This window comes from Gorilla gorilla, chromosome 6 (assembly GCF_029281585.2).
Source record: "Gorilla gorilla gorilla isolate KB3781 chromosome 6, NHGRI_mGorGor1-v2.1_pri, whole genome shotgun sequence".
Classification (NCBI taxonomy): Eukaryota; Metazoa; Chordata; class Mammalia; order Primates; family Hominidae; genus Gorilla; species Gorilla gorilla.
This window is the reverse complement of record NC_073230.2, coordinates 110,684,553-110,705,838: the sequence shown is the minus strand read 5'-3', so window position 1 is coordinate 110,705,838 and position 21,286 is coordinate 110,684,553. Positions and strand designations below refer to the sequence as shown.

The 21,286-nt window shown below is 41.5% G+C and overlaps 1 protein-coding gene across 13 annotated transcripts in view; it reads right to left on the bottom strand.

The window, feature by feature from the left end:
• Positions 1–21,286, bottom strand: part of MAGI2 (membrane associated guanylate kinase, WW and PDZ domain containing 2) — a 1,444,461-nt gene that overhangs the window by 45,927 nt on the left and 1,377,248 nt on the right. For 10 of the 13 annotated variants that reach the window (XM_055347909.2, XM_063708679.1, XM_063708680.1 and 7 more), the window contains 2 exons: positions 16,032–16,170; positions 3,042–3,130 (listed from right to left, as the gene is read on the bottom strand). In XM_055347909.2, the coding sequence (XP_055203884.1) occupies positions 3,042–3,130; positions 16,032–16,170 (228 nt within the window). The remainder of the gene's footprint in view (positions 1–3,041; positions 3,131–16,031; positions 16,171–21,286) is intronic. The other 3 variants (XM_031012777.3, XM_031012778.3, XM_055347910.2) reach the window with 1 other exon arrangement.

The window sequence follows — 21,286 nt, the reverse complement described above, 5'->3', positions numbered from 1 at the left end:
CAAATTGCTTTTCTCTCTGGTTCTCTTCCTGTCTCTCAGATTGCCCTCTCCTGATTTTCTTCACCAACTTCTCTTACTTCCCTGTCCAATGTGGCTTTGTCATCTAGCGCTCCTCTCTCTGTATGCAGTGGGTGCTCTCTGGGAGAGCTCAGCCCCACTTATGGCTCCAAGTCCTTTCCAGGACTCCCCACATGCTCCGGCTCCAGCTCCTGAGTGCCTCATCCAAGTGCCCTGTTTCTGGGCTTCCTCACTTAAGTGTCTCTCAGGCCTCTGAAGCTCAGTAAGTCCAAAATTCCCCTCATCATCCTTCTGCCTAAGCTTGGCCCTTCACTCGTGTTTCCTGTTAGCTTCCTGACATCATCTCCCACCCAGCCCAGGGCCACAGTCCTCCTCTCTGATCCTGTCCTTCACATTCATTATTCACCAACCTTCTTTATTTTCATCAATGAAATGACTGAAATATCCCCAATATCCAACCCCAATGTGCTATTTCCACCACCACTTTCTTAATTCCAGCCCTCACGTCATTTGCTTCAACTTCTGCAATAACATTTTAACTGCCTGCATTTTTCTATAAAGCCCATCTTAAATACTACTGAGGTATATTTCCAAATACAGATGTTCTTACCCTCCCATTAAAAAATTTCTTTTGGTGACATCTGATTATATAAACCTCAGATTCCTTCACTTGGGATAGAAGGTATTTTTTTCTTTTCTTTTATTTTCTTTTGAGACAGGGTCTCACTCTGTCACCCAGGCTGGAGTACAGTGGTGCAATCATCGCTCATTGCAGTCTCAAACTACTGGGCTCAAGAAATCCTCTTGCCTCAGTTTCCCAAGTAGATGGAACTACAGTCATGTGCTTGCACACCTGGCTAATTGTTTATTTTTTTGTATAGATAAGGTCTTGCTATGTTGCCCAGGCTAGTCTCAATCTTTTGGCCTCAAGCAATCCTCCTGCCTTGGCCTCCTAAAATGTTGGGATTACAGCTGTGAGCCACCGTGCCCAGCCAGAAGGCTATTTTTTAAAGGGCTCCTCTTTCATTTTGGCTATCCCCCTTTGCCATTTAGCCTATGTTATAGCTGTTCTGAACACATCTCCCTGACTTTCCTTGAACCATTTCGTCTGCTTGGAAACAAACAGGCTTATCTTTTTTCCACTCTGGTGAAAGCAATGCCCAGCTAAAATTTTACCACTTGGGCAGAATTTTCTACAATTCTGCTAAGCAGATTAGTTTACTGCCCGCTTTGGGTTCTTATCACCCTTTGCTGATACTATTTATCTTGCCCCATTACGTAATTATCTCCCTGTCTTCCATCCTAGCTTATGAATGGACATAGCAGAGCCTTTTTATTAATCTTTATATCCCTAGCAATGAGCAACAGGCCTGGGGTCACAGGTGGTGCTTGACAGATGCTTATGGAACTGAACTGAAACCACAAAGAGCCCTCTCTCTCTTTTTTTAAAGTTAATGACTCTAGTGAATTGACTCAGGCCTCCTCATCCCCATGGATTACAGACTAGTTAAAGTAAATTATATGGCAAGCATAGACTTTTCTTTTGTCAGAAACAGAAATCTATCCCTCCTTAACCTATAGTCATTGAACTAGATTTCCCCAATAAGTATTCCATGGCTTTATCCCTTTTCTAGCACATTGCAACTTTCTCCTTTATCCCCTAACTTAGCTATGTAGTTTTCCCTGATCAGCAAGTTACCTTTTGAGAGACATACTTTGGAGAAATGATACATTTAAAATTTGTTTTTGTAGATAGCTTCAAGGAATGACTGTGATGGTTTTGTGTGTGTGTGTGTGTGTGTGTGTATCTACATAAATTTATATAAGCATAAGACTTTTTGATAAGAAAATGTTTAGTAGTAAGCCAATTAAATAATTTACTTAATGAATAATGTTGTCTTTTATGTTAAATTCTAGCCAGTCCTGGATGGTAATTAGCAGGGTCATTAACAATTGGAAAATATGTTTCAGAAAAAATTCAGAGAGCCAGTTTAAAAGAATTTGGTGGAGAGGTGCTTAGCCATGGTTGTGACAGTGTGAATGGGATAGAATCAAACCAGAATTGAGAAGTGTGTCAGTTTGATTTATACTTATATGGCTAACCATGGAGACTGAGCATGAGTACAGTTTCTGCTAAAAAGCCAAAGCGACATATAAAATCCCAGTCCAGTTAAATTGTGGCAGTAGCTACATGCCACCACAGAATGTGACAGTGAAATGTGGGCTGCTCTAGGGATGTATTTCAGGGGTAAAAAGTTGCTTGAACCATGGTTGCAAGGCTATCATCTACATTCTGATTTTTTAAACAATTATGGGTTACATTTTCTTTCCTTGAGATTTTTTACCAAGGCTAAAATATAGCCAACACTTGAGAATATTCCTTTTGAAACAGTAGCGAATACTAACTCAATGTAAAGTTATGACTACTTAAAAAAAAATAGTCACAATTGGGCCCTTAAAATTTTTTTTTTCTTTAAACTTGGTGCATCACTGAGTATGGAGGAAGGAAGGTGACAGGATCTTGTCCTGATTGGATAACTGCCACAGAGCAGGCTGGGAAATACCCGTGATGCCAGGTGGAGTTTGGAGTTTCTAGGGCTAGAAGGTCTGGCAACTGTGGCTCTCTTTCTATTGGACACAGAAAGGATAGCTTAGGTTACAGTTGTCTATACTTTGGCTGAGAGGAAACAAATTTAGTGACTTGCACTGAATCCCAGGGAGGATGCTCTGAAATATGTGGGGTGGAACACGTGGCCAGTGCTGCTCTGCTGTTCTCTACCTGCTTCCTTCCTGCTGGGGTCATTCTAGGCTGGCCCCTGCTAGAATGCGGTGCATCTCAAATTTTCATGAATCTGCAAATCTTATCCTTATCATTTATAAGGTCTGAGCTATACATATATTCCAGAACTCTAGAAATAATTAGACAAGCTACTATGAAAGAGAAAGCATTATACATCAGTTAAAAACATATGCAAAACCAAGGCTCATTAGAGAAAGATAATATTCATGCAGATTTTACAAACCGTGTCTTTAGGGTGGCCCAATAAGTAGAAATATGGGGACCCATGCTTGTCACTTTTCATGCACATGGAGAGACTGGAAGGTACCATTCCTAAAGGAAGGGGAGGAACAGCCTAGGACCAATCATTAGAATTAACAGAACCAGTAACAAAGATATATTATTACTGTTAGAATCAAGATTGCTTAGTATGTTTAGAGCAGTCGAATAAAAATTATCTAGGCAGTAAGAATAAAGACTTTAAGTAAAGCTAACCCTATCAAGCATGCAGCAAGTGAAATTAGTGAAAGACTGAGCTATATGTGTATTTCAAAAGTAGACTTTTCTCAAAATATTGAGGGCATCCAGAGGTGCTTTAATGGAGGCACAAATGTTAATAAAATTTGAAATGGTAATATGTAAATTCTTGTAGGGTTTTCTCATAATAATGAGATGTTTTAGGGATATCAACTGTCATTTGAGAATCAGTCACAGTAATCATTTCTAAATTTTAAAAGGATTATAAAAATAAATACATAGTGTCCCCAAGTTTATATTTTCTCTAATAATCTCATAAATTCATATAGTTCCCCTTACCACTAAAACTTTGCGTATTAAATTCAAAATTCATCATGGTCAGGCACGGTGGCTCAAGCCTGTAATCCTAGCACTCTGGGAGGCCGAGGTGGGCGGAACATTTGAGGTCAGGAGTTCAAGACCAGCCTGGCCAACATGGTGAAACGCCATCTCTGCTAAAAATATAAAAATTAGCTGGGCAGGTTGGTGTGCGCCTGTAGTCCCATCTACTTAGGAGGTTGAGGCAAGAGAATCACTTGAACCCGGGAGGCAGAGGTTGCAGTGAGCCGACATAGCACCACTGCACTCCAGCCTGGGCATCAGAATGAGACTCTGTCTTAAAAAAAAAAAAAATTCATAGTTGACTTGCTGGATATAATTGCTTTCTGGAAGAAAATAAAGTTGAAAAAAAAATGCAGCAGTGTCTTGCCTGTTCTGTTCCACTGTACTCACCTGCTGTGGGTTGTGCTTTGAAACCAACCTCTTCGTGGTAGTCTTGGTCTGAATCTAGCTCAGATCATGGACTACAGTTCTTTACCTATACAAAGATGAGTACTAGAAATTCTGGAATATCTAGATTAGTAATTTCCAAGAGACAGGCCCCTAGAAGAGGCAACAACTGCTTCCTGCACTGCCTGTGTTCTCTCAGCTCTGCTCAGGGTGAGATAAGGGGGATGTGCTCATTGTGAGGTTAATGTGATCAGAAGAACTTAATCCATGCAGCTTGGATGTGTTGAGGCCTGATTTCCTCTTTGCCAGCAAACACTGATTCTCCCCGTCTACATGCCCAACTTGCTCCACACGTGGTGCTAGGTATATACGGCTTCAATGTGCAGAATGGAATTGCACTCCACATCAATTTTGGGTTTTGCCACATGGGGTGTTTTTCATAGCACGGTGTGTTTGAGGAAAGGGAGAGTGCAGGTGGAGCCCTAACACCTCGAGGTTAAATGGAAAGTAGAACCTCTGGAGGGTAAGGAAGCACATGCTTAACAATAAATGTCAGAAGTGGAAATTAAATTTCAGGATTTATTAATTGAGTTTACCACTTAGCCCTGCCAAGACGCAAGTAATTTTGTGCAAAAATGATCAAGCTGTTTCAGTGTCACACAGCAAAGGCTCTCATTTGGTTTTAAACATGGCCTTTACTGGGCTTGGAAGATACACGTGCCAGGAGACTTCATGCCCAGAAGGTCAAATAAAAGTGCCCAGAGCATGGTGGAAATAAATTGCTGTGAAGGCTGGAGTAGAAACCGCAGTGAAATGTGAGAAACAGAGAGTTGCATACTGTGCTAGGCATATTAAGGCATACATTATGAGTGTATGTGTCCAATCCTAAAACCCAGGATCCCAATAAGGCCAGGGTCACTCTTGAAGAGTGCATGCTGAACCGACCAGAGACCTTGCTACAGAACTGTAAAAGCAGGTTATTTTGAAAGCAAATGTCTGAGCCACTTTATAGTTAACAGCTATTTAGTCTGGGCTAAGTGTGCATTTGTCGTTCTATTAAAAAAATATTGAATCCAAACAGCACATTGATGAATGTGTGATTCTTAAATTTAGAGATTTTGTTGTAGTTAGAGCATACAATTAAAGCCTGGAGTAAGGCATTATATGACTTTATTTCTGATCCTGACTGAAGGTCTATAGTTAAATATTGGGAGTTCTTATCAGAACAGGACATTGGGGCAATGCTAACTTCGAGCAAGGTTGTAGGCAGTTTGTGAATAACAAAAATCTGGACTTATGGTAAAAAATACAGAGACAATAAGACGGTTGTTGGTTGCCAGGGGTGGGTGTGGAGGGAATGGATGAATAGATGGAGCACAGAGGGTTTTTAGGGCAGTGACACTATTCTGTATGATACTACAATGGTGGACACATGTCATTAGACATTTGTCTACACCCATAGAATGTGCAACAGTGGTCTCCAACAATTTTGGCAACAGGGACTAGTTTTGTGGAAGAGAATTTTTCCATAGACCAGGTGGGGGTAGGGGGATGGTTTCAGGATGAAACTGTTCCACCTCAGATCCTCAGAGCATCAGGCATTACATGCTCATAAGGAGCAGGCAACCTAGATCCCTTGCATGTGCCATTCGCAGTAGGGTTTGCGCCCCTATGAGAATCTAATGCTGCCACTGATCTGACAGGAGGTGGAGCTCAGGCAGTAATGCTCCCTTGCCCACTGCTCACCTCCTGCTATGTGGCCCGGTTCCTAACAGACCATGGACCAGTCACGATCTGCAGCCCAGGGGTTGGGGACCCCTGATATACAACACTAAGACTGAACCCTAGTGTCAACTGTGGACTCTGAGTGATAACAACGTGTCAATGTAGGTTCCTCAGTTGTAACAAACGCACACTGTGGTGGGGGTGCTGACCATGGGGGTGGCTGTGCATGAATGGGGGCAGGGAGTATATGGGAAATCTCTGTGCCTTTCTCTCAAATTTGCTGTGAACCTAAAACTGCTCTAAAAAATCAAGTCTTAAAAAAAGGTGGCCTTATGGACTCAACTGTTTGTTCCACTGGAAATGAGGGGTTTAGAGTACTTTAGTTAAAAAATTAAAGCTTGAGTTATTTGACTAGGGGAAACCAGGACAGGGCAGTAGGCATGGGCCTGGCTGAAGTGATGCCTTGGAGACTGGACCCTTGCTGGTGATGGCAATTGGTTGGACTTACCCTGGAATTTGTCTTAAGATACTGGACTGTACTTTGAGTAGCCGGGCTTTGTTGTTAAACTCCTTAAGATCAACATCTTTTCTGTAATGTCTCTATTTCAAGACATGAGAAAATGAGACTGGAGAAAACAGCTTTGGCATGTAGCACCAACTTCTTAATGGGTCCAGCTGAGAGGTTCGAAGCCTTTTCTGGAATCAACATTCTCACATTGTGAACTACAGGGCCAGACTCTCCGTAATGAGGAGAGCTCAGATTGTCAAAAAGGCCTGATATGGAAAATGGGAAGACAATGGGAGGAAAATCTAGTTTCCTTTCTCTAAGTTGCAAGGGCTGACAAGTCATAGAATGGAGAGCAATTCAGACTTGATGGGCAAAGGCTGAAGGGGTGGGGCGCACTCAAATAGTGGGAGGCCATGGACAGAAAGAGGACAGCAAGTAGAAACTTCGGCAGGCCTGGCCTTTACAATAGAGCTAGATCAGATACGTCCGGCAATCCCCAGGATATGATATTCCCTGAAATCCCTGGAATGGTATTAATATTTTAAAAATATAGAGTCCTGGACTGAACTGACTCAGTCAGAATCTCCAGAGGGTATGTGGAGAGCGAGAGGGAATGCAGGCATCTGTGTATTTAAAAGGCTGAATCATTTCTCTAAGACTGTGTGTGTATGTGTATGTGTGTATGTGTGTGTGTGAGAGAGACAGATTGAAAGAGAGAGGGAGGAAAAGAGAGAGGAGAGAGAGAGAGAGAGAGAGAGGCTTCTGATTCCTCTTAAAGAAGTGTTAATTTTTCTCCTCTTCTGCATTTTAGGATTTTCTTAGTTTCCATATTTGATCTTGTCCCTTGATCCTCAATCTCAACTCCTCACCCCACAATCCCCGGTTGTGTAAGAAAAATTTTCTTGAATTGGTGACTTCTTTAAGGTCTTCCCCATAGTTCTTACAGTATTCAGCAATGTTTCCACTAAGACAGCTGCCTTTTCTCCTGGACTCTTAGGGAAAGCAGCCCTCTTGCGGGAGAGCTCAACTTTGTGTTGGAGCAAGGAAGGGAATGTTCCTATTAGATCCTAAAATATGACCCTTCATGATGGGTTACTGGAGGAGCTGGAACCCTTAGGTTTTCCAAGATGTACATGGGTGCTCTTCTTGATGAAGTTTGGGAAAAATACCTCTTTATTCACTCATCTTCTCCACGACTTAAGTGTTTGGGAATTGAGGAAGGCTGGACCTTAATAGCTAAACAGGTTCTTCTTGGTAGATTTCTTGGTCACTATACACACACACACACACACACACACACACACACACACACTCTCACACACATATATATGTGTGTGTGTATATATATACACATATATATATATGTACACAGACATTCTGTCCCCTTCCCTAGGTGCTCTATCATTTTCTATTACGCAGTGGAAGGTGTTCTTGAGTGATTTGTGGAACCTCTCATGGAAAAGGAAGATATGCTCAACCGTGAATGTCAGAAGCTGAAATTAAATTTCAGAATTTATTATTGCAGCAAGCCACCTTTTGCCCTATGTGTGTGTATATATATATATGTGTGTATATATATGTGTGTGTGTATATATATGTGTGTATATATATGTGTGTGTGTATATATGTGTGTATATATGTGTATATATGTGTGTATATATGTGTATATATGTGTGTATATATGTGTGTATATATGTGTATATATGTATATATGTGTGTATATATGTGTGTATATATGTATATATATGTGTATATATATGTGTGTATATATGTGTGTATATATATGTGTGTGTGTGTATATATATATATATATATATATTTTAGACGGAGTCTCACTTTGTCACCCAGGCTGGAGTGCAATGGCGTGATCTTGGCTCACTGAAACCTCTGCCTCCCGGGTTGAAACTAATTCTCCTGCCTCAGCCTCCCGAGTAGCTAAGATTACAGGCACATGCCACCACACCCGGCTGATTTCAGGCATGTGCCACCACACCTGGCTGATTTTTGTATTTTTAGTAGAGATGGGGTTTCACCATGTTGGCCAGGCTGGTTTAGAATTCCTGACCTCAGGTGATCCACTCACCTCGGCCTCCCAAAGTGCTAGGATTACAGGCATGAGCCACTGTACCCGGTCTGGTCTAATATATTTTTATCAGAGTCTTAAATACCTAACAAGTTAGGACTTGCAGGTTGTGGGCAGGGCACAATATATCCTTAAAAAGAAAAATGCTTGTTGCAAATCATGTAAGAATATGTAAAAAGAAGAAATATCATTACAGTCCATGATTTTCAATAAAACAGTAAGAAGAAATGTGATTTCATCCTCATCCTAAAATCACTTACGATAACAAATGAGGTTTTGGCTGAGCATCAGGGAAAAGGAATTCAGTGTTGTGTTCTTTAAGAAAGCCCCTGGCTGGGCCTGGTGGCTCATGCCTGTAATCCCAGCACTTTGGGAGGCTAAGGAGGGCAGATCACCTGAGGTCAGGAGTTTGAGACCAGCCTAGCCAACATGGTGAAACCCGGTCTCTACTAAAAATACAAAAAATTAGTTGGGCATGGTGGTGCATACCTGTAGTCCCAGCTACTCAGGAGGCTGAAGCAGGAGGATTGCTTGAACCTGGCAGGTGGAGTCTGCAGTGAGCTGAGATCACACCGTTGTACTCCAGCCTGGACTACAGAGCCAGACCCTGTCCCCGCTGCCAGAAAAAAAAGAAAGCCCCTGTCTCTGGCTCCATGAAGCAAGAACTTATTTACTGCAGGTTTTATGGTTAGCGGATTTCCTGGGGTTGCCTACATGCTGCAGAGAGCATCCTGAGCCTTTCAGCTAGGAAGAACCCTGTTCTCTGTATGATGTAACCCAAGGTTCTGCCAGACATTCTGTCCCCTTCCCTAGGTGCTTTATCATTTTCTATTGCGCGGTGGAAGGTGTTCTTGAGTGATTTGTGGAACCTCTCATGGAAAAGGAACATACGCTCAACCGCGAATGTCAGAAGCTGAAATTAAATTTCAGAATTTATTATTGCAGCAAGCCACCTTTTGCCCTATTAAAAATGCAGGTAAATTAGTGCCAAGGCTATGGTGCCACTTAAAACTTCCATCAACGTGGTCTCTGAGGAACAGGTTAGGGCAGTGGTGACCATCCTTTGTCTTTTATTGAGGAGGCACGTCAGCACACCAAGGCAGACCCAGGGTGTGAGGTAACACGTCCGGGCTCCCAGAAGTGGCTGATGGCCACCGGAGGGGAAGAGTGAATTTGATAGATGAAGTTTTGGCTCATTAGATTATAATTTAGAATAATTCAGACAAGGTCTCAGTAGAGATTTACCCCCACTCAGCAAGTTCTTTCTTCAGAAAAACTACTAATTATTAGTACAAATATTATAAAGGAAATTCTTAACAAACTGAAGAAGCCAAGTGCTCTTCAAGGATTCTTAACACTCTAGAAGTACTTGTTAAATTCTACAAATAATTAATAAAACCCACTTAAATGTTTTTCATGAGAGCAGATCCTTTGAGACCTTTTTATGAGTCACTACTCTGCTAAAAACACATTTCTTCATTATTAGTGTCAGCTCACTGAGGACCAGGACTACATTTTACCTTCAGTGCCTGCAAAGTATCCTGCACATAGTAGGTGTTAAGTAAATCTGATTTAGTTGAGGAAATACTAATTATATCAACTAATAATATTAATCACAGGATTTGTTCCATATAGAGTACTTGGTAGGAATATATTGTCTGGAGTTTATTTTTGTATCATTAGAGGGAAGAAAGGATGTGCTCAGCAGATAATAGCAAAAAAGATTATAATGGCATACTTATAACGTTTACTTGGCAATAGTTTTTCTTTCTTTTGAGATGGTGTCTTGCTCTGTCGCCCAGGCTGGTGTGCAGTGGCACGATCATGGCTCATTGCATTCTCAACTTCCTGTGCTTAAGTGATCCTCCTGAGTAGCTGGGACCACAGGAGTATGCCACCACGCTTGGCTAATTTTTTTGTAGAGACAAGGTCTCCCTATGTTGCCTCTTCTGTTGAACTCCTAGGCTCAAGCAGTCCTCCTGCCTTGGCCTCCCAAACTGTTAGGATTAGAGGTGTGAGCCACCTCGCCTGGCTGGCAATATATGTTCTTAAAGAAGAATAAACAAATGACCATTACTTATTGCTATCTACATAGAGGCCAGTACTGCTTCAACTGCTGCTCTAATATAATTGTTGTAAGTCATTTTAACTTAATGATTAAAGGAAGACTTTTAACTAAACAACTGTTTGATCCATTCATTTCTTTGCCTATAGTCACTAGCTCAGATCGATCTGTTTCTCCAATTAGTGCAGTTTTATTATACTTACAAAATGTAAACCATTTCATTTACCAAGTGCTTGTAGTCAAGCCAAAACCTATTATATTAAAGAAACGATTAACTTTGAAAATGAAAGCGTAGGCAGAAGTATAATTCACTCTTTGGCTGTTTCTTCCCCTTTGTGTGGGTATGTGGCATTAGTTGTCGCTGGGCCATTTTCATTGTGAGATTTCTGCTTCACCCTTTTTAACCCTGCCTGGCCTCCTAAGACCACCGAGACTGCCACTTACAATTGGACTCTCTTCAGTGTTCTATTCATAAAGCCCTGCCCCATGGCTTTTTAAGAGAATAAACAGGCCAGAGCACCAACCCAGACTAAAAAGCATGTTTCTATTATATTTTGCTTTATTCTGATTAACTTTGAACCGCAGACATTAACAAGGGAAAGGCTCCACTTTGGTCTGAACTGCTTATGTTGGGAATTTTTTCATCCAGCGGCACCTCTATTTACCTTGGCCCTGACTCTGTGGCTCAGTTGATAAATCAAGTGTATGTTTGTGTTGTGCTCTTTGAATGCTAATGAAGGAAGCCTGCATTTCAAGGCAGGGAGCTAATCTGTATAATTTATTCCTGTGCAGTTTTACAACCATGATGCATACTTCCTTTTCTCTTAACCTTTGTGGATTTCATTTGAATAGCAACAACCAGGGTGAAGGAGGGCACTGCTTTTGATGCATCTTCTGATTCTCTTCTCAGCATGGCATTGAGATGTGTATCAGGGGAGGGGAACTCACGCTTCCCACTGAGTTTACAACCAACAAATTCTTATCCTGAGGACTGGAGTGGAGTTGAAGTATCTATCTCCTGAGCTTGTCTTTCAAGGACTTAACTATGAAAGCAACTCCTCCTTCAAAGCCCTTATCATTTTCCGACTCCTCTTGCAGCTGCTCCACAACCTCTGTGTGCAGCCACTACTTTCGGGGTGGCATTTGTTGATTTCTACCTCTGAATTGGCTGAGGTGTCACCTGACGTTTAGTCTTTGGGTAATTAGAGATGACATATTTGCAGCATGTTTACTCCTTCCCCCAGCTCACTTGGAGTCATGCTGATTTTGTTTAGTCAATGCTCTGACAGATCGCCTTTGGTATTTTTTCAATTGTACCTAGGCTTATCTCTCGGTCACAGATCACCTTAAGAACTCAGAGTGAGAGATTTTATTTCTCTTGACTGAAATCAGCTTTTTCTTGACATGTCCAGAAGTCCAGATAAGGGTCTTGCTTCAAAGCTGTCCTGAATTTTGAATCATAAGGATATCAAAAGGAGGACTGGTTGAAATCCTTCCACAGGGAGTGGTTTAAAAAAAAATCAGTTTTCCCATGATTAGGGTGCATTAGGAAAAAGTAGGATTATATTCTTGGCTATATCTACTGGTTAAACTCAAGTGTTTAATTTTCCTTTTCCATTAGCACTTTCTTTTGTTGTTATTGTTGCTATTATTTTGCTGTTACCCAATTCTGCTACTTAAGAATTTATTAAGATATACTCTAGTTTATCTTAGACAAAAAGAATTCTTTTTTTAAATGAAAGCATAAAGTTGGTGAAAGAAGACAAGAAATTCTGTTTCATGATATAATCTATTCAATGCTGGAGGAATTATGGTGTTCCTAGCAGTGGGCACTCCTTGTATGTAGTGGTCACTTGCATAGTTCATAGATGTGGCCACTTCTCTGGCTTGCTTCTGGCGCAGAAAAGGTTAACAGAGCAGGCCTGAGACTGCTCTCCTTAGAAAGGCCAGCTTTCGAGGTCGGCCATTGGCTGGTGCCTGGAAATGTGACTGGTAAATCATCCCCTAAGCTAATGTAAACATTTTACTAAATTATAAGCGTGTCTCGCTGTATCTAAACTGTTTGTACAATCAGTGTGGTTTGTGCTGAAACTGCTTTGCTTCTGGGAGTCTGGAAGTGTGGTATGTGCTGGGCAGAGGGTCCCTGCATCACCAGCTCTAGTGAAAACCTTGGGCACTGAGTCTCCAGGGAATTTTCTTGAGCAGCAATGTCACACATACGTTGCTGCATTTTTGTTGCTGGGTGGAAAGAGTGTTCTGGGTGACACCTTGTGTGAGAGAGAGAGCATATGGAAGCCTGCATGTGGATTCCTCCAGACCCTGCCTGTGTCTTTTACCTTGTGAGCCCAATGTGTATTTTCACTATATTGATGTAATAAATCTTTTTTTTTTTTTTGAGACGGAGTCTCGCTCTGTCACCCAGGCTGGAGTGCAGTGGCACGATCTCTGCTCACTGCAAGCTCCGCCTCCCAGGTTCATGCCATTCTCCTGCCTCAGCCTCATGAGTAGCTGGGACTACAGGTGCCCACCACCACACCTGGCTAATTTTTTGTATTTTTAGTAGAGACGGGGTTTCACCATGTTAGCCAGGATGGTCTCGATCTCCTGACCTCGTGATCTGCCCGCCTCGGCCTCCCAAAGTGCTGGGATTACAGGCGTGAGCCGCTGCACCCGGCTGATGTAATAAATCTTAGCTGTGAGCACAGTTATATTCTGTGCCTCAGGAGGCCTCCTAGAAAATCTCTAAATGTGAAAGTGGTCTTGGGGACTCCTGGGCCCCATCTGCCCACCCATCAGTCACTATGAAATTCCAGAAATATCACTTGATGACATTATCCTCAAAGATGCTATGATCCTTAATCTTGGTTTCTTATGCATAACCAAGCACCTTTCAGCTTAGATTTTGCCAGACAACTAACATTTATCTAGTTTGACTATTGTTTTACTTCCTTAAAGGAGATTGTTCTATGCTATTAAGTTCTTTCTTTTGTGATATCATCTCTAAAGTTTTTACAGTCAAAATCCGTCTCAATTTAATATCAAAAGTAGCGGACAAGTGCTAATATTACTAGCAAGTATGATTTAATGTTCCACTTTAGAGGAATATATTTAGAAGAAATTCTGCAATATTGCTACAGTTAACAATGTTGATGATTGGCCACTCAAAAGTGTGCCCAGGCTGGGTGTGGTGGCTCACGCCTGTAATCCCAGCACTTTGGAAGGCTGAGATGGGCGGATTGTTCTGAGCCCAGGAGTTCAAGACCATCCTGGGCAACATGGTGAAACCCCATCTCTACAAAAATACAAAACAATTAGCTGGGCATTGGTGGCTTGCACCTGTAGTCCCAGCTACTCGGGAGGCTGAGGCTGAAGAATTGCCTGAGCCTGGTTAGCAGAGGTTGCAGTGAACCAAGATCACACCACTCCACTCCAGTCTGGGCGACAGAGACCTTGTTTCAAAAAAAAAAAAAAAGGTGTAACTCTGGTTAATTTGAGAATTTCACTGTAATCATATATTTTTAGGTGATGTTAAGAATTAATGAAATAATGTTGACATGATCTTGAATTTTTGTCTTGTTCAAAAACATGTTTTTATTTCTTCTTCATAATAGCTTGAGGTGGCTTCACATTTGTTCATTACAGTTTGAGTTATGCCACAGGCTGATCAGTAGTATGTTCTACTTGCTCACTACAGATAAGCAGCTGATGTGGTGGATGCTGAGAAAGTGTGGACCAATAGTGATTCTACAGAAAAATGAAAAGCTCAGGATAGTCATGCTGGTTAGATTAACTTTTTAAAGACAAACTTGTTAGAACAACATTAACTCTATGAAAATGTCTCGGTATAGATAATATTCAGGTCTCACCATGGAGTGAAGCATACCATTAAAGGTGGTATGTTTTAGAAGTGATAGAATTTCACAGGTCACTTTGATATTACTGAATCAGTCAATGCTCTAGAGTGCAAAAGGTTATTCTATTCCAAGAGTTCAGATTCTTTACAAAGGGATTAATGCTGGTACATTTTAGCAGGATCATGTCTATGCTTATTGATAATATATATATTTAAAAATATTTTATTAGATCCAAGCATTAAGGGTAGGAATCTGGGATGAAATGTTTCCTTGGGCCTACAGCCAGCCCTGCAGAAACTTCTGAATGCTTTTTGACTCACTGTGAAGGCTTGCTAGCTCTCTCTGTAGGCTTTGAGGGGTGCACAAGATGCTGGAAACAACGCATTTAAGGTCTTTGAGTTTAGATATTTCATTTGAACTCAGGATATAGATCTGCCCTGCTAAGTAAGGAGATATTAGCTATTTAGACAATGTATGCAAAAAGAATAATCTGAAATGAAAAGTACTCTTTAGAATTTTTTTTTTTTTTTTTTGAGACAGAGTTTCGCTCTTGTTGCCCAGACTGGAGTGCAATGGTGTGGTCTCAGCTCACTGCAATCTCCGCCTCCTGGGTTCAAGCGATTCTTCTGCTTCAGCCTCCCGAGTACATGGGATTATAGGCATGTGCCACCATGCCCGGCTAATTTTGTATTTTTAGTAGAGACGGGGTTTCTCCATGTTGGTCAGGCTGGTCTTGAGCTCCTGACCTCAGGTGATCCGCCTGCCTAGGCCTCCCAAAGTGCTGGGATTACAGGTGTGAGCCACTGCGCCCACCCTAGAAATCTTTTTTTTTTTTTTTGGGTAGGTGATAGAAGGATGAAAGTGAGTCAATTTATCTTAATCAACTTAGAGCTCATTATTCAGGTCAGCAGTTAGATCTTGTTTTCCTAATCTGAACAGGTATTATCTGCACTAGTCTGATGTGTCTGTATGCCCGTCTGTTTCTGTCTGTCACTCACTGAGATTATCTTTAAAGACCACCTCAGGTTTCGGTGTTTTTCATGTAATGACCACTCAGCTGTTTTGGATACACTAGAGCTATGCTGTCAGTAGTGTCTATAATGGGCTGCTGGGAAACAACAACTTTAAAGACGTTTGAAGACAAATCCATGAATCAAAACATGCTTTAAAGCCTTCCTCAAAAGCATACAGAAACACAACACAGGAGTGAATTTTCAGAATAATTCCTAAATGTCAAGGAAATGTAACCATTGTGTGAACTGATGTTTACATTTTAAACTTCACACCCTGAAGATATGTTGCTTGTCTCTGGCCCCAGTTACAAATCCTTTGAGATAGTCTGATGCATAAACAATGTTAGGAAATAATTGATAAATTACTGTGTACTCAAATGAACAGTGGACTATCAGTCAAATTGTAACAGTTCTAATATTTAAGTGGTGCTAGATCTCCTCGCACACTCAGAGATGCCCTGAAAGGTCCTACATTTCATATTTTAAACATTCCTTAATGGAGGGAGCAAAAGAAAGAGTTCACACACATTTATTTCCTGGGCATAAACATACGTGTGTGTGTGTGTGTGTGTGTGTGTGTGTGTGTGTGTATGTATGTATGTATATATATATATATACCTATTGATAGCTAAATATATATTTAGGTAGAAATAGAGAACTGATGTAGTTTTATAAATAAGCATAAGCATTTATGGTTCACAGAAGGAAGAGCAAAAGGGTGAATTAAAACGTGAAACGCACCATATTCTGGGACCTGTCCCGTGCCTCTCTTGAGCAGCAGCCTCACTCGTCTTCCTCCAGATTTGATGAGTTCTATTGCTCTGGCATGTGTCATGTCCCTTGTGCTTTCCCCATTGATTTCAATGATTTGATCTCCTACCTGTTGATTAAAGAAAAATTAAGTCAGCCAAAGATGGTTTTACTCAAGTTGCATTGTACGACCTGAGAGCATCCGAACAATTTGGTGGCAGCCTGCTGCTTTTTGGAAGAGGCTAATCCCTGGCTGCATCCTGAATCTGATCACCAAATTTTATTTACCTTTACAGAAATGAAAATATCAGACCACAAAGACTGCAGCCATATGTTACTTATTATGTTACTTATTACTTATGATGACAGAGACTGTAAACTAGTTAGCATTGTTTTAAAAATTAGGGAATATATCTGATATGAAAATTCAAAATAACCTGCCATCTTTGCTTTGAATCAAAAAGTAAACATTTTAAGGGCTTTTCATTGATTCTGTTGCCAACTGTCAACTTAGTGCAGCATCCAATTCAGCATGTTGGATAAATTTATTGGTTTTTGTGCTTCTCTGAGAATTTTTTGTATGTATCATTTAAATTTCCCTGGGTGCTGTTGTGATATTGCCTTCTTTGTAAACAGTGGTTGGTTGATATTCACATTTGATGATGAGTTTTCTATCACAGCCCCTTGAATTAAAAATGAGATTCTCCATTCTCTCCACATGACTAATGCCCTGGCTAAATCTTTGCCATGCTCACACTTGATCGCCAGAAGCTGTCTGGTTAAATACCAATTCCTCCTGAATTTTCAGAAATGCCTGGGTTCCATAAGCAATTCCCTTTTGGCGTTTGTGAATAGGTAGTTGAAATAAAAGAGGTTCAACCATGAGCACATCATGTAACTCCCACAGTACCATTACTGTCAGGAACCCTTGAATTAAAAAATGTCTCATCTCAGTGCAAGTAACATAAGACAAATTAACCAGCAAAAGCACAATGAGTTGCTTTGCAAAAATGCTATTTTAGTTAGGTCCCTTAAAGCAGATCTCAGTCTAAACTCTGTAATGCAAACAGAACTGTAGAAAAACTCTCTATGGCTAATCATTATCAGTGTGGGTGCTGCAGGCTGGCTGAGAATAGGAACACAAATTTTCCATCACAATGGCAGGAGAGCCTGAAAACAAGACCCCCAAATCGGGGGGAAGAACATGTTTGTTGTAGCAAGGAAATGACATCTCTACCTAAGGATGATTCTCTAAGTGGTAAGGGTTCCACTGTAATGAAGGTACAGACCTTCCTTTGTATACTCAGCTGCCTTTAGAAGTATGGATTTGGGGCAGTGGATGAGGTTTACCTCACTGGTATGACTTCCACATTCCACAGAAAAACCAAGAAGACGGAACTAACTTAACTGTTTTAGGGCCAGTAGCTTTCTTCAGGTTTCCTTAATTGTCTCCTTTCCTCTGAGGCAACGGGCATAACTTGAATAGTTTGCCAGAGGCCATGTATCTAAGCCAGAGGCAGAAATAGGACCAATTATCCCTCCCCCAGTAGCCCTCTCCCACAACAGAAACCTCATGGCACAGAATTAAACTGAAAAAGTAAAACAGCAGTTCCAATGAAGTTACATATAGAAAAAGTGTTCCTTCCTGGCTAGACTCTCTTCTGAGCTTCAGACTCACACGTCCAGCTGATTACTAAATATCGTCACCTCATTGTCTGTCCAACAGCAACTCTAACTCAACAGCAGTAGAAGCAGTAGACAGGCCTAACTACCTTTCTCCCAAAGTGGTTCTTCCTCTTAATTCCCAATCCTGGTTAATGGCAACACCATTCACCCAAGCAGAAACCTGGGGGTCACGCTACACTCCTTGTTTTCTCAACTTCTCTGCATCTGTCCCTGTCCTCATATGTATCCCATCGCTCACAAGCTCAATTCAGGCCTTTACATGGTTATTCCAGTATTCCCCTGTACCTCTCCCACCAACCTCTTTTCATTGTCACCAGAGTAATCCTTCTAAGGAAAAGCTTGCCAAATGTGTCATGCTGACTGAGGCATTCAGGCCTGTACACATACTGCTGTTCTTTTTTCTCCTCCTCCCCACAGGCCTGGTGATTTCTTGTTCTTTCTGAAGGTACTAAGAATCTTCTCCTATGGGTGCCTTCCTCGACTCTATGCTCTTCACAAGCAGAGATGTCCACTCTCTCTGTTCAGTAGTAATGGCACCCCACTCTGTTTATTATGCCTCATTACAGATTCATGAGTCTCTGTCTTCCCTCCTAGGTTTTGAGTGTCTTCATTCAGTAAATAATTTCTGAGCACCTGTTATGTACCAGACAGTCAACTGGGGACATAGAGAGAAATGGTATCATTGCTATGTACAGTAAGTTCTCAGTCTAGTTGGGAAGAAAATGGGTAAATAAGGCTATTACTACTCAATGTATCTTTGCTATCGCAGAGGCATTCACAAAGTACTAAGGGCACAGAAAGAAAAGACATCTAACCCAGAAAGTAGGGGTAGTGGGTAGTCAGGGAGAGCTGCCAGGCTGTGGTGACATATCAGTTGAGTTTTGAAGTGCCAGTAGGAGTTCCCTAGGCAAAGAGGAAAGCATTCTAGGCAGAGAGAGTAGCATATGCAAAGGCTGCAAAGTTTGAGGGAATGGTATATTTGGGAAACTGTCAGTAGTTTGTTATACTGTTCAGGAGTTTAGGTTTTATTTTAAAGGCAATGGCAAGGCACTAAAAAGTTAAGCATGGGGTAACCTGACCAGGGAAGCTGAGTGGTGGTTAGAAATCTCCCTGCGACCTCAGTATGGAAAGTGGAAGAAGAGAAAGGTGGAAGACTGAGGAAGGGAGTTGAGTTGCGGCGTTGTCACATGGTCTATCCAAGTGAGACATTAGGAGGCTGTGGGGAAGGAGACGATGAGGACAGTGACACAGAGTCTGGGTCTCCTTTAACTGTGTGTCTGGATGAGGTGCACTGAATATATTGGTGAATGAGTGAAGTACTTCCACATGGGTTATCTTGAACCCATGGGAGAGGGAGGTATAAACCCTCTTGAACCCCAAATCGAATGTTGACAGCCACTGCCGCCTTGTGGTTACTTGTGTCCTGAGACTGATATTTTAACCAAAAACCATGTGGAGGGCAAAAGGGATCTTGTATTGTGATAGAAATAGTCCCGTCTTTTGACTCTGGTCCCATGCTTGAGTTTAGCAAGACTTAGAAAATTTGAAGTTTTCATTCACTTGTGTGTTTATTTTCCCTTTTCCCTACAAGGAGCTTATGAGACTTAAAGGAGAAGGCATTAGCGTGGAGGACAGAAGGGGTGGTTTGAAAGCTACGTGGGAGGAGGAGAAGCAGAGGGGTTTAGGGGCTGGGCAAGGGCTGAGCTGAAGTCCCCTCTGTGGGGGCCTCAGGAATGAGGCTCTGGGAAGTCAGGGACATTATTTTTATTGGGTTCCCAGGAGCCTGGGCTGACCTCTTCACCTGGCAGATTTCCATAATTTTGGCTTTCCATGTAGGGTCCCCTCAGAGGGAGAGGCTCTGATACATGCTGAATCTCTCCTACACCCTTTCCCCATTCCAGGGTATCAGTGCCATTGGGTGGTGAGGGTTGTGTCTACTGATTTTCTGCCTCATTTTGGAGCAACGGAAGTTTGGGAATAGTTCAAGATCTTACTAAATCGAGGAAAAAACATTTCTAGGGGCTGGTGGTGGTTAGGTAATGGAACGAAAATGCTGCTGCTGACATAGACTCTGACCGTTGCAAAGCACTCTGGGCATTATTTTAAAAGTGGGCCGACTCACGGGGACCTGGTTTCAATGGCAACAGACTCAGTCCAGACCTGGCTTCAAGACTTCCATCTCTCTTTGGAACAGTATGAACTGTGAAAGGGTTGAATTTTCATTTTCATTCCAATATCAGTATTCTGTATAATAATTTTAACTGGAACTCCCTAAATAAATTTGGGATGTGATCTCTTTCACTGTCATCTGGATATATAAGAAGATCGACTTATCAGGGGACAGTGGGAGGTGGGGCAAGAGGTTCTCTTGTTACTTTCCTACTTTCCGACCTCATCTGACTTCAGTGCAGTGGCCAGTGTGTGACCAAAGAGTGTCACTTTCCGCTATCACAATCGGGAGAATTAATTTTTTAAAACCAATAGAAAATTCGCAGCCCTTTTAGAAATGAAGAAAAAGACCAACTGTGACTCTGATGTAGTCTCTTTCTATACTCTCTCTGCCACAGAGCTATCTTCAACTGAGCTATGTTACTAAAATGAAACTTCTAAGATCTCCACTCATTCTTAGAGTATTTTTAAAATATCGAGTTCCAGTTGAGAGGGAGAGGGAGAGGGAGATGGTGGGAGGGCGGGGGAGGGGGAGGGGGAGAGAGAGAGAGAGAGAGAGAGAGAGAGAGAGACAGAGAGACAGAGAGACAGAGAGACAGAGATACCAAAACCAGATAAAGGTAATTCAGGAGTCTCTGTGTGCACTGCATTATGTGGGTCAAGGAAATGCCAAATTTAGGAAACTGACCAAAGGACTTAAGAGGAATTCTAAGCACTCATTTTTTTCCTATGGAAGAAATACTTTTATCTGTGGTCCCCTTGGGGCAACTAACAACCTTAGAGTAATGTCACAGGGACAAGGCGGAGTGGGATAACTGCTGTGTCTAGGGCCCCGCCTAGTAAGTTCTGCATTCCTACTCACACATTTCTGCTCACACATCATAGCAGATTTTTCTTTAACAAAACACCAAATCTTTGAACTTGCTTGGGGCTTTCCAGGTAAAAAGCTTTTTCTTTTTTTGCCTGTGGAAGGCCAAGGCAGGAGAAGGCAAACATCTCATAATTCCTTATGTTGTTAATAGTTCAGGTTGTAAGAAAAAATTTAAACTCTGTACTGTATGCATTTTTGTAGCCAAGTCATATATAAAGTATTTGGCTTGTCTCAATGAAATATTTATAAGAATTAGATTAAATCCTGGATTTACTTTAGCCATGAGTCATGGCAGTCCCAGCTCAAAGGGTTGCTTGGACATCGTTACAAATGTGCTTACCTGGTTGTAATCAGTTAATTGCCCTCAGGCTACCATTGCATCCTAAGAGCCTATTTTCCATGATCATATATGACTAAAATGATCCCAGATTATAATTAGGTATGAGGAATTGAGCTTCTTTGGAATATTATACCAATAAATCATGAATAATCTCTATTCCTTATTTCATGATGGACTTAG